This window comes from Austrofundulus limnaeus, unplaced genomic scaffold (assembly GCF_001266775.1).
Source record: "Austrofundulus limnaeus strain Quisiro unplaced genomic scaffold, Austrofundulus_limnaeus-1.0 Scaffold22, whole genome shotgun sequence".
NCBI lineage: Eukaryota > Metazoa > Chordata > Actinopteri > Cyprinodontiformes > Rivulidae > Austrofundulus > Austrofundulus limnaeus.
Genome location: NW_013952424.1, coordinates 3,199,632 through 3,213,537, shown reverse-complemented (window position 1 = coordinate 3,213,537; position 13,906 = coordinate 3,199,632). Strand labels below are relative to the sequence as shown.

The 13,906-nt window shown below is 41.6% G+C and overlaps 1 protein-coding gene across 1 annotated transcript in view; it reads left to right on the top strand.

Moving 5' to 3' along the window:
- Nucleotides 1-13,906, top strand: part of kdm7aa (lysine (K)-specific demethylase 7Aa) — a 28,924-nt gene that overhangs the window by 6,849 nt on the left and 8,169 nt on the right. The window contains exons 2-11 of the mRNA XM_014004263.1: nt 6,317-6,402; nt 6,857-6,974; nt 7,146-7,306; nt 9,116-9,257; nt 9,400-9,586; nt 9,817-9,979; nt 11,998-12,085; nt 12,169-12,275; nt 12,362-12,453; nt 12,595-12,681. Of these exons, the coding sequence (XP_013859717.1) occupies nt 6,317-6,402; nt 6,857-6,974; nt 7,146-7,306; nt 9,116-9,257; nt 9,400-9,586; nt 9,817-9,979; nt 11,998-12,085; nt 12,169-12,275; nt 12,362-12,453; nt 12,595-12,681 (1,231 nt within the window). The remainder of the gene's footprint in view (nt 1-6,316; nt 6,403-6,856; nt 6,975-7,145; nt 7,307-9,115; nt 9,258-9,399; nt 9,587-9,816; nt 9,980-11,997; nt 12,086-12,168; nt 12,276-12,361; nt 12,454-12,594; nt 12,682-13,906) is intronic.

Below are 13,906 nucleotides of genomic sequence, written 5' to 3'. Positions count from 1 at the left end.
ACACACACACACACACACACACACACACACACACACACACACACACACACAGAGCACTCGCTGCATCTCTGCCTTAGTCTGTGTTCGTTTTTTTATACCGGGCAAAAAAATACATTTAATCCAGCTGATGCTAACTTTAGATCACAGTTTGAAATGTACACCGAAGAAAACCTGCATCACGACTTTTATACTGCAGTCAGAACAAACGTGATCTGAGCGGAGTCTGCCTGGTTCACATATGATGGTGGACGGCTGCGCTCGCTCTTATGAACGTAACGGCGAGACTGAAAGACCGAAAGCTTTTTTTATTTTAATCCAGCAGGGAGAAGAATAGAGGTGTTCTTCTATGCCTCCTGTGAGCAGCTCCAGCGTTTTTTAAAAGAAAAACAAYGCGGACACGCTAATGCAGTCAGCATTAGTGAAACTAAGGTGCTCCCGTCCTGAAAAGAAACTTAAACACAGCTGTTCTCGAGGGAGGGGGCGGCAGATTGCGCTCACGTGACCCAAAGAATGGATCGGCCGAATGGACGGACGTATCGGCCGATACAGATACAAGGAAAAAACACGAATATCGGCCAAAAATATCGGCCGGCCAATGTATCGGTCGACCCCTAATTGACAGGTCAGTGATGGTAGATAAAGCTCGTGTAAGGTTGATTTGAACTGACCTGTAGGTACAAGTAACTGTAATTTCAGATCATTTTGCAAGTTATTCCATGTGGAAGGGGCTGCATAGCTAAATGCATATTTCCCAAAGTTTATCCTGATCCTAGGAACAGACAAAATGTACGCTGATTAACCTTTTAGAGTCAACCCAAATTAATGTGGCCACCACAGCTAATAAGGGTGAGTTATGAACTTTTACTGTGTTTTAACTGTCAAATTTAGCTGTTTCTGCCCTCTGTGTCGGACTATGAGTGGTAGAGAGAACAGCTTTAAGTTTCACTTCTAACGGGAGCGCAGCGAGCTCCATGTTTTTTACTTTCGCTTTGAAACCGCACTCTAATTAGTGTGTCCGCGTTGCTTTTCTTTTAAAAAATGCTGGAATTGCTCGCAGGAGGCATAGAAGAATACCTGTATTGTTCTCCCTGCTGGATTAAAATAAAAAGCTCTCTGTCTTTTCCTCGCTGTTACGTTCATAAGAGCGAAAGCGCTGCCGTCCATATAAACGTGAACCAGGCAGAYTCCGCTCAGATCACATTTGCTCTGACTGCAGTATAAAAGTCATGATGCAGGTTTTCTTCGGTGTACATTTCAAACTGTGATCTAAAGTTAACAGCTGGTTTAAATGCGTTTTTTGCCCGGTGTAAAAAAAAAACAACAAAAAAAAAACGGGCGTAGACTGTGAGCACTGCGTGTGTGTGAAGTCCTTACAAAGATAGCAAGATGTATGTGTGTGTCTCCTTTTTCTCTGTGTTCCTCTGACAGTTTTAATCAGGCATGTTGCTGTTTTTGCATCAAAAATGCTGGGATATTAAAACAGTCATTTTATTTTATGTAAAAAATATATTAATCTGATTAATATACAAATAAAAACAGAATATTTAGCACTAGATAAAATAAAACATGAATTTATTTATTTTTTAATTTTTTTAAGAAATGCTGAAAGAAGAAATCCTGTATGGCAGCACTTCATACAGCCAGCATCAGACAAGGCTCATTTAATAAATGTTTTTGTTTGTTTGTTTTGTTTTAAATTGAGACCTGTGTAACGTTTATCATTCTTATTTTTGTCATGTTAATGGAGAAAGAAAAGGCAGTATCGGCTTCAAGAATCGGCCAAAAAAAATCGGCTGCACATATCAGCGTATCGGTTAGACTGATGTAAAAAAAATCTGTATCGGTATTGGCCTTCAAAAACCTGAATCTGTCGATCTCTACAGCTAATCCACGTTAACCAACACAAAATGGCTCTAATTTATCATTTTTTTTCTAAATATTATCTTCAGGTTTGAACTGAAATTACAGCTACATCTTCAAAAGGTGAAAGATGGCAGGAATTATGCATTCATTCAAGTAATGCTTTTAATTATTTTTAAATACACAACTTAAATTAAACTATTCATTGGCAAATGTCAAAATACTTGTTTTGGAACGAGCCTTATTTTGGCGCTGTTTGTATCCCAGCATGGCGGGATGAGCAAAACCTCACAAAAGTCATGGAGAAATGGAAACGATTATTTGTGGAGGAAATTGTCTCAGCTACCCAGTTTTTCACCTCCTGACCTGGTTTGTTTATCTTGCTGCCCCTATGGGGGTGTCCTGACTGTCAAGTTTGGTAACATTGCCCTGAAGACATCCACAAAGCTGTAAAAGCCACAAACAGGCCCCACGTTTCGAACTGCAAATGTTTAGTTTAAACTGTTTCCCTTTTGGGCCACATGTGACATGAGACGTGMTTTTTTTATAATGAATTATTTTGCACACCAGGTTAAATCCACAAAGCAGACGTTCGAGTGCTGCAAATCCCCAGTAAGTCGAGTCAGATCGTTGTCGACGTAGGGCGTTCCGGTCTGCCTCATTGTCTGATGTAGGTACGGACATTGGGGGTGATGATAGACCAGTGGTGCTCAATGGGACAGAGGGAGTGATTGATGATGCTTCAGTGAACCAAGTTCAGCCAACAATCTGTCACTGTCGTACAGAGTGAGCTCACTAAAGAGAGATAGAGTGCCTCTACAGAGTGCTCGTTGTGTTTACACCAAATCTAAGAGGATATATAGACAAGTAGAACGATTTTTTTCCCTTTTTTTAACAACTGTTTTCCATGATGATCTTTTTAGGTTCTAGATGTCTGATAAGTTGGTTCAACAAAGAAAGGCATTCTTCTTAAAAGCATTAATAAAGCAGTGTCTGGAGGGCAGGAAAACAGCTTTAGCTTCATTATTGTGAATTAGTAGTCGAGCCTTTGTATTGATTATTAGTTAACTTCAATTATCACATTAAACAGATTGTTGTGCAGTAYGAATTTGTAAGTTTGAACGTGCGATTCCCTAAATAGATTTTTGAGTCATAGCAAAATCAACTACATGAAAAAAAATGAGTGAAATATGATTTTAGATTCGATACCAGTCAGGTGACAGATTTACAGTTATGTTGAGACAAAAAAAAGTCCATGCTGCCTTTAGTTGAGTTGAAGTCTTCAAGCTGCAGTGACTGCCTGCAGCTCAAATATAAGACTGATGACTTTGTGGGTTTTACAGGGCCACAGGAGGACGGCCATGTTGAAGGCATGTGTGAAAACCGAGTTGCAGCACTGCAGGGCCTCAAGGCAGCACCAAAAACAACTAAGTTGTTAAAACTTCTTGAGGCTCCCTTACGCCCCATAAACAACAAAGAGATCCTCTTTTGTTGTTCGCCAGCTGCCTGCTAAAGCCTCGCTGTCTCTGACAAGTTTCAGCCATTGTAGTGACGTGATTTTACTTTTATGGCTAGCCAGCAAGCTAAAATGATTTTACCAGTAAGGCCGAAAGTGACAGAGTCCCGTTCCTCTGTCAAGCCTTGGTGGATCTTATTGCACTCTTTATGGCTGCGTGTAGGAGGAACAGGGTCGAAGATACTCCGCTGGGGTAGATAAAGATATCCAGGTGTGTTTAACTGCCCTCATCTCCTTTCTGTCTCTGTCCCGAGCACCCATCCATTAGAGTTCTGCCAGTTCCCTAATGTAGGCGTGTCAGCACCCCATGCAGGGTGGTTATTTAAAGCTTAAAGTAATGGTGATGCCCGCCTCCAGCTTTTGTGTTTCTGTGCTGATCACCGAGGACAATGAACCCCTCACAGTGCACGGACTAATGAATAAGCCCTCTCAGTCGCACAGGAAGGAGGCCCTTGATGAGAGGAAGCAGAGGGAGAGGGGCTGTTGACGGCAAGAGGTTGAGCCAAGTGCACACATCTCGTCTCATTCAGGAAGGGATGYTTGCCTTTGTAATCTGCCATGATGTTATCAGAACAACTTAACAACTGGAATGAGTGTGGCAGGGAAGATTCGCTGTACTTGAGCTTCTGGTTTTTTACAACGTGATAACACCAAGTTAAGTACAACAATTTAAACTGGGTTACTTTGTATCTAATCTTTGCGCTTATTGTTTTCCAAGTAAATAATGGCTTCAAAAACTGCTTACACACTCACTAAGCTTTGCGATGAAGTATTGCATCATTAAACCCAATCTGGACAGGAAAAGGACATTTTTATAGATACTTGCACATGCATAAAATCAGGTAGCATGTGCCTCAATACATTTATAGCTACTTCCTGTATTCAGTCAGTGTTTAACTAGAGTCTTTTTCTAACCTTTAGATACAGACGTATTTATAAGTAAAGTGAAATGTCTTCAGCGTGCAATGTTGTCCGAGCAGCACAGCTAYGACATATGAACACTGTGTACAGTAAGTGTGTTTGAAAGAACCAGTAGTAGGCATGGCCTTGTCTAGACCACAGTGCATTGCAAAACTGAGTGTGTGCTTTAGTATCTTTTAAAAAGCATCAATACTCTTTTCTTTTAGCTGAGTCTGTTTTTTATCACTCGCTACCAACGGGCAAAAGTGGAGCGTTGTTTTCGTGCTACATATATCTTGGTGCTATCACAACTTTTCATGTTATTAGTACAAAATGAGCTTTAATGAATCTGATCTCTGAAACGGTTGATTTAATACAGTATTTGGGTTAAAGATGTTGAGCTAAAGGTTAAAGTAGTAGCTGAGAGTCCTTCATAAATCTGAGCGTGACATCGCATGTTATTTTCAAGGTTTGACAGAAATGACTACAGCTCTGTCAGTCCTCACCATGAAACTTTTACATCAAAGGTGAAGAGTGACCTTTTATATTTTATTTTAGTTTTTCCCCTCAACTCAGAGTTTCTCGAGCTCTTTGCTGAGTCGTAATCATGACGCACGCACTGAGTCAGGCAGGCATTTGTGGCACAGTGCCCTTATTTCCCACTCTTGTTACATAAAGGAACGTACCAAATGAGACGAGGACAGGAGGGTGACCTCGACTGAACGCTCGCTTGCCTCACACATCTCAGCAAGCCCTGGCGGCAGAGAGCTGTTGCTCACACTTTCCCCTCAGTAAACAGACACATGTTTGAACAAAGATTCCTGACACGTGAGCTCCGAGCACTGTACAGTGTTGTTACAGCAGAAGGAGTGCTTCTTCCAGCAAAAATGTAGCTTGTGAAACTGATAAGTGTGATTAGAAAACTGTATCCTGGCTGAACAAACAATGTTAGTCACTGCCTGAAGCCTGTAATGTATTTGTTTTGCAAACCTCTCAGGATGGTTGTGGCAACTAAACGCTTTTTATTGCCTTTTCGCCTAGCTCGAGCAGAAGACTGAACCCGCTGTGTGTTTTCGCTCGTCTGCTTTACAGTAAACGGTTCCTGTGCAGCCAAGAGGTAAACGAGTGCAAGGAAGCTATCGTTGATATCCTGTCGGTGCAGCTGAGTGATTTGGTCCAGCGCTCTCAACAAGCCCACCACTTCCTGATAAAATATTGGCTCTTTTTTTGTTTTTCTTCTTTTTTTTTCCCACACATGCTCCTGCAATTCCTCGGGGATCAAAACTGATAGCAAGCTGCGTTTCTTTATATACTCCAAAACTGTTCTCAACTCTTAAATGATGTTACCATAGGGTGGAAAAGTCCTGCAGGACAGGCGGTTCACAATGGTGCTGGTGCATGCGCAAAAGGAGATCAGTACGTGTTGAAGTTATAAGAATCATAGCTTCTTTTTTAAAATGCTGATTTGCCTCAGTCATGGGAGAACTTGGGGAGTTCTTACATTGTGAGTGTTGCACAAGTCGTTCTGAGTCCAATCTTAGTTCAGCTCCTGCTGCTGTGAAATGGAGTTCTGGTATGCAACAGAGGAATGCATGTGCTTGTGGTTTGGCTGTTGCAGATGCTCAGTGGTAGCTGAGTGGGTGGCACCGTTTTATTAATGTTTATATTCTATGTTTTGCCTGTTTTGTTTACTTTTTCTCTGATTCTGTGTTTGTTGCGTTTTGAATTGGTGAATGTCTAAGTTGTTTTTTGACTCATGACTATAGACTTAATTCAGTAATTTTGCATTCAACAATATTTTGTATTATCTGCTTTAGTTTATCCAAATTAAACAAAGTTTTCAGAAGAAAAAAATCAAGATTTAACAAAAATTAAAGAATGCTGCTTTTCTCCTTTTACTTTCGCTAACTGTAGCATAATTTTTGACTGTTGTAATTTTTACTTAAGTTTTTTCTCTCTTTCTTTTTTAGATTTAATCAGAATAAATGTGAGCCTCTAACTCTAAAACTCTGCCCCCCCCCCCCCTCTCTCTCTCTTCAGCTGTGTTCATGTTGAGGAGCATCATGCTGTGGATATCGATGTTTACCACTGTCCCAACTGCGATGTCAAACACGGACCCTCCCTGAGTGAGTTATGTTCTCATTATTGACAGACTTCCTTTACTGTTTTCAATCTGTCTCCATCCCCCAGCCCTGACTTACAGCCTTGTATTGTCTTTATTAACCGTGTCTGTGTTGCACTGGTCCTGAGGGAAAGGACCACTCTGCAGTGTTAGTCAAGTGTGATTACTTGTTTTTTTTTTTTTTTTTTTTTAAAGAAGTTGGGGGTTGGGTTAACCTTTGCGAGCCCCGGGGGCAGACATTAGTCAGCTAATTGAATTGCGTTGTAAAGCAACTTTGATTAGACAGGCCCCTCCATATCTTGGCACAGGGGTTAAGTAGGGAATTTTTGTCCTTTATGAAAAGTGGTTGTAATTTGCATAATARTACCACTTTTTAAAAGCACTTTTCAAGTGTGGAGTGATTATGTGAATAAATTTTAATGGATAGGGGAAAAAACGGATCTAATTCCCCTTTCCAGTGAAAAAGCGCAACAACTGGCACAGGCACGACTACACGGAGCCAGACGATGGATCAAAACCAGTGCAGGCGGGGACTTTAGTGTTTGTCAAGAAGCTCCAGAGCAGAACCTTCCCCAGGTGTGTACCACATCAACYTATTAAATGCAACTCTTTGGTTAATGTTTTGCACCAATAAAAGTTGCATAAAATGATTTAAAAAGTAAAATATCAACCAGTAAAATGTCTCAGACAGCTCCTCGGTTAAAAATGTTTTCGTGTTTGTTGAACTTGCTTTGATGTGGTTTGCAGCGCCGAGGAGATTCTGATACGAATGAGGGGTGAACAAGTGACCACCCGATACCTGGAGAGACACGGCTTCAACTACCCAATCGCGATCACTGAGATGGAGGGCCTGGGCCTGAAACTACCCCCACCCACGTTCTCCGTCAAAGATGTGGTGCAGTATGTAGGTAAGAACATGTGATAATCAGCAGGTTGTGCGTATCAAATGCACCACAGCACATTACTGTTTCCCTTCTGGGAGTTGCGATGGCTCGGCGATATGAGCTACTGAAATGACCCGACACTGACCAGCAAAGTGGCCATATCTGAGCCGGCGCCATCTGTGTGCCAATATGAACAGGTTTGCAGGTTCATGAGGTTTTAACCCACTTATCAGGCATCAGGCGAAGCCTGGCTGGGCTCTAAATGAGTGACAGCTAGGCTTTCACTGGCCCTGTGCCCTACTGAACACAGCCTGCCACTTCCCAGCTCCTATTACAAGCCCATTACCAAGCCCACCAGTGTTTTTATCATTAAGTTCAGATTACAGACTCCGTCTCTCACTTATCACTTCCTCCGCCTGCCCTGTTGAGCTTTAAGCCAAGGCACAGGTGTTTTTAACCATGGTCTGGCTATCGAGTTGCGTTTCTTACAGCTAAAAGACACTTTGACAATAGAAGTAAACACGGATCTCTTCTGCTGCTTGTAAGGATTTCTAATCGCCTGTGCAATAAACTTGGTGTGTGGTCCAGCATAGATCTCAGAGTTGGATCCACATGAATGAAACTTGGAACAAAGCTTTAGTTTTCAAGTTAACATCAATTGAGTTGAACTATTAAAAAACTAAAATGGAGGGTACCACTATATTAGTTTAAAATGGTCTTTGCATATCATTTATTGCAATGATTTCTAAGATGATTTAAATTGTTTTTGTGACAAGCCTACAGGTTGTGTAGTTTTATAGTAAAGTCAAGAAGTAGCTTGTTTTTATTGTAAATTAAATGTAATTGACTAGAATGTATTCACTTCAGTTCAAACTAATGCTGCATAAGTTTCTGGTTCAAACACGTTGACAAAGATGTATTTGCAACAATTACCTTCATTAAACTGCCTTTTTAGGAATACATGGAGCTTCATGTAATGTAGCTGTGGTGGGACATCAGGAAGCTTGATTACATTTTATGCTGGCTCAGTAGGGCTGTAAATTGTGAACGTTTATGAAAGCTCTTTTTCTTGCTGTCTCTGTTTGTGGAGCTGGTGTTTGAGCTCTGCATTGTGGGGTTTCCTGGCAGCTTCGTGTGTCACTTTGTGACAGACTGCCTTTACTCCAGCTGTTCTCTGTCATCAGACGCTGGCCAGCTGGGCCTTCAGAGGTGTGTGTGTGTGTGTGTGTGGGTGGGTGGGTGGCAGGGAGAGAGTAAGAGAACATGCTAAGGGGTAATAAAAAGGTGTGTGGGAGGGTTGTGGAGAAAATACAACAGCCAGCTGTCTTTACACACACACACACACACATACACACGCGCACGCGCGCGCTGCACCTCGGTCCAACTTCCAGCTCCATGTGTCACTCGGTTGTGATTTGTAGCTCAACTGTTTCAACACAGTCATTTTTTCAGTTTTTTTTCTCTCTTATTGCTGCAGCTTCTGCACACACTTCCTCTCACATCTATACAAGTATCCCCCTGTCTGCACACACACGTCGCCCTCTCACCTCCACCCACTCCCCCTCCTCAGGGACTGGTGGTCTGGACAGATTGACAGATTGTCTCCCTTGCATCCCCTCCCTTTGCCGCCGCCTTGATGCCAGTTTCCCTCAGGGCTTGATCTTGAAAAGCACGAGGAGATGCCAGCAAGCTGTTGACCCCTCTGAACCTCTCGTCCACTTATCAGCCGATTTAAAAAAAATTAAATAAGTTTCATGGTTTTTATTCAACAGTTTCGATGTGAGCTTCTCTCTTGATGTTGCACAAACTTAAGAGGTCTTTGCTCCCGTCTAGGTGGTGACAAAGTTATCGACGTGATCGATGTGGCCCGGCAGGCTGACAGCAAGATGAAGCTCAGCGAGTTTATCAAGTATTTCACGAAACCCCACCGACCCAAGGTCCTCAATCTCATCAGCCTGGAGTTCTCTGACACCAAGTAAGACACGCTGAAAAACGGCTTCCAAAAGATAAAAATACATGACATTATGAGGTTTTTTTATGCTATTTGGGTTAAAAATCTGCAGTAAACTTTTACGTTTTTATGGCCTAACATCTCGCTTCCATTGAACCACCTGCAGGATGTCAGAGTTGGTAGAGGTTCCTGACGTGGCTAAGAAGATGTCCTGGGTGGAAAACTACTGGCCGGACGACTCGTTCTTCCCCAAACCCTTTGTCCAGAAGTATTGCCTTATGGGAGTTAAAGACAGCTACACTGATTTCCACATAGACTTTGGAGGAACCTCAGTCTGGTATCATGTTCTTTGGGTAAGGAGCTAAAAAAAAGCAGTGAATTTTGTGTCTTTTCTTTTCTCACTTGGTTAAATCATCTCACACTCTGGGTGCCACACTACAGAGCCATGGTGACAATTTGTTGGTCTGACATCTCGGCCGCAGCTAATGTTAGTTTATGATGGGAGGTGAAGTGGGTGGGTGTTGATAGGAAGTTCCTCATCGACGCTGTCACGCTCGGACACACCGTTCTGTCTGATTCACAGGGTGAGAAGATCTTCTACTTGATCAAACCCACTCCCGCCAACCTTGCACTATATGAGGCCTGGAGCTCCTCGCCCAATCAGAGCGAAGTGTTCTTCGGGGACAAGGTGGAGAAGTGCTACAAGTGTGTTGTTCCCCAAGGAACCACCCTGCTCATCCCTACAGGTTTGTGGGATTTGATCTGTTTTATTTGAGATTTTCTCTTTTTGGGTAAAGAATTCAGACTCTTGGAGTTGCATTGACTGAAGCGATATGAAGCAAAACTAGAGTGCACATCACTTTGTTATAATCCTAATAACGCCAGTTTGTGTCTATAAACGGTGCTTTAAAAAAAGCAATCGGTGTTTATGAATTCTTCCTGCAGGGATTTATGTAAGCTGTGTCAAACAGGAACTATAAACTCCAGCTGGTCAAAATAAAATGGCAAAATAGATAAACAACGTTACAACTGTGTAATAATATTGTCAAGAAGGAAGCATTGGAGAATGTCACCGTTTTTCGCACGAGCTCTGAGAACACTGCAGTCACCTTTTTCACACGTGCCAACAGGAAACTGTTGGTGTGACACGTTCTCACCAGAGCAGGACGATGCAAGAAGCAACTGTTTATTTTCTTTACAAGTGACAGACGAGGCTTAGAGCTATCCTATTCAGTATCAAAACTATGTATTTGTTTATATAAAGAGAAAAGCTACAAACAGGCAAAACAGTTTTTGACAATATTCAGATTTTTTTTTTCTGGGCTTTGTATGTTATACAGTGATAAATTCTGAACAAAATATGGACTTTAATGTTTTATTCAGCCCACCTGGGTAGCACTGTAGTGCACAGGACAGCTTTTATTATGTTCTTACACTTGGATCAATATGCTGTTTTTTTATTGGATTATATAGTAAAACTGCAGAGGAAAAGGATAGAAAGCAATAAAGGTTCATGCTAGGGTTGTGCAGTATTGATCCTTTTCATACCAACATATTATCTTTAGATAATACCGCAGTATACAGTATTACCGGAGCAGGTTGGAAAGGGGCTGAGCTTGTATGGTCTGTGGCATGTTGAGGTACTTTGTCCCAGTCTGGCCATCTCTCCATCGCCACCAAACTAACTTTTGCATCTTTTTATTTTCTTGTCAAATAACTTGGTCATGCATGCATTTATAATATATAAATGTCAAATGAATGTTCTTCTACTTGAATCTGAATTACAATGAAGCTCAAACAAACCAATCTAATCAGGTAGACTCAAGTTGTTTAAGTTMATTTAGACCAAGCTATGACATTTCACACAGATACAGCTACAGTGTTATGTAATTTTTACTGGTATGTTTTCTGTTTTGTTCCACCAACCCCATTTATTCAGAAATGAAATGTAACTTCCAGTAGTTTCTGCCAGGAAAAAGCTGATGTTTAGTTAAATGTTCATCATTGTCAAAGTAAAATAACAGAACAGGAATTCCTTCCTGAGAAACAACATTAAAAACAAAATGGAAAAATCAAAAGACGCTCTTATGTAAGATATTAAAAGTAGCTTTGTCCTGCATCAGCGTTCCCAGGTGTTATGAATCGTGACTGTTTTTTTAAAGGGTGCTTTGTGTTGTGTCGCTGAATATGACATCCTATTTAAATGTTGTTCAGTTATACGATTGTTCATCCATCAGCCTCTCAATGGACGTTTCAAACCGATCGTATTCCCTTTCACCCCCCTCTCCACCTCGCCCGAACAGAGACGAGGCTCAGTTCAGCCTGTCAGCTCCTGGACGTCTTCAATCAGTCTTCAGCTGAGGTTTCTCAGCAGGCTCGAGTCGCGGTGTGAAAGGGATTCTTTTTGGCAGAAAGGGTGTAGAGAGGTGGGAATTAAGAGGGGGTCAGGGAGCACAGTAGGTCAGTCGACCGCTGCATTATCAGGCTTGTCTATCAGTCTTACGACAACCCCCCCAGACTCTGCTTTCTCTCACTTTGTCTCGTATGAGGAGTGATTTTTCTGTTTGTTTTGTGGTGGGATGGATCACTTCAGCAGACAACTTCGTTTTCTGTTTCTGATAAGAAAAGAGAGGTTTTAGGACAACTTCTGTTGTAAATATCTACTCAAGCAGAACAGTTTCTTTTTTTTTAGTCTAGTCTTTGCTGCCTTCAGCTGCTGTCATGTTTTCATCTTTGAACCTCTGTGCTCTGCTGCCCTCTGCAGGCTGGATCCACGGTGTTCTCACCTCTCAGGATTGCATGGCATTTGGAGGGAACTTCCTTCACAACCTCAATATTGGCATGCAGCTCAGGTGAACACCTCTTGCCTCTCCTCGCTCTAGAAACTAATGCATTCATCGCTTCATCACTGAACTGCCTTTGTTTCATTCTACAGGTGTTATGAAATGGAGCGTCGTCTAAAAACTCCAGACCTCTTTAAGTTTCCGTACTTCGAGGCCATCTGTTGGTATGTGGCTAAAAACCTCCTTGAAATGCTAAAAGGTGAGCGCACAATGTGAACTAAAACATCACAACCTCACAGCTGTGAATATTTACCAGTAAGATAAATTATGTTTTGGCTTTTCCAGAGCTACGTGAAGATAGCTGTCCACCACCTACCTACCTTGTAAACGGAGTAAAGGCTTTAATCAGTGCTCTGAGGACTTGGTTAAAAAGAGAGGTGAGAGTCAGCAGCAGTGTTTGTGCACTCTGCACCAGTTTCTGCTCTGAGCTCCAGCAGGAGGTTCATCTGTCTTTATTTATTAAACATTAATTAAAACAACAAACAGGCTGTTCAGTTCTATCTGATGTGACCCTGCAGGTGACAGAGCCCTCGAGTGAGGTCCCAGATAACATCAGGCCTAACCATCTGATTAAGGAGCTGACCAAGGAAATCCGCTACGTGGAGGTAAGTGGACCATAACAATACAGAGTTAAGACTTTTACTCACTGTTGTACATTTTAACTGCATTTAGTTTTTTCCCTAAAATGCTATCTCATATTTAAATTTTCTACATTGTTTTACAAGTGATTACATGATCAGAACTATTGAGGTCCTATATTAGTTCTTATTGTTTTTTTATGGGATAAATCTTGTGCCTGCAGGAATTGAATTTGAATTGCTCAGATTGAATCTGAATGTGCGTAATTTGAAATTGAATGCACTGGTTTGAAAATAAATTTCACTAAACTGAAACGGARTTTAATGATTTGAAACTGAATTTAAGGTTTTGAATTAGAATTAATTTGCTTTGAAACTGTACTTTGGTTTATTAAAAATTCAGTTTGACTAATTTCATTTTCAGTTCCATAATTCAGATTTTTGTGTCACACATCCTGGGATCTCATTTATAAACGATTGCGTGGAAACCATACTAAAAGTGAACGTACAGCCAAAAGGCAGAAATGGCGTACGCCAAAAAAAATTCAGATTTATAAAACTGTGCATATGCACGTTTCTGAGCATCTTTCCTTTATAAATCACAGCCGCACGTCGGAGTTTGCGCACGAGGTCCCGCCTCAGGTTCTACCCTCTACACGCCCACACTCAACCATAAGRTCCTCCTCAGGTTCTACCCTCTACACGCCCACACTCAACCATAAACAGTCAATGTAAAGTACCTCATGAATGTTAAGATGTATTTAAATCAGTCAGCTGATCAGTGCCAACAAAAGTGATTGGTTCAGACATGCTCCATCGTACGTCTGGAGGATGACAGGTGCTGACTGACAACTGCTCACATGAACAGATTGTCTGTAATTGACACAGATTTTCCCTCATTTTGCTTTAGAGTAATCTAACGATTTTTATAAAAAAAATAATCTCAGCTTCAAATAAATTTTCCCTCAGACCCTGCAGGACGATAAAAACAATAAAAATAAAATTAAATAAGTCAGATAAAATTAGAAGTAAGTCCACCGCTTTTCTCCTCGTCCTCTCCCCCTCCTGCCTGCTCTGTTATCCGCGGCAGAGCCTGCAGGACGATAAAAACAATAAAAATTAAATTAAATAAGTCAGATAAAATTAAAAGTAAGTCCACCGCTTTTCTCCTCGTCCTCTCCCCCTCCTGCCTGCTCTGTTATCCGTGGCAGACACCCCCGCCCCGCGTGCGCACACACACACACGCACGCAT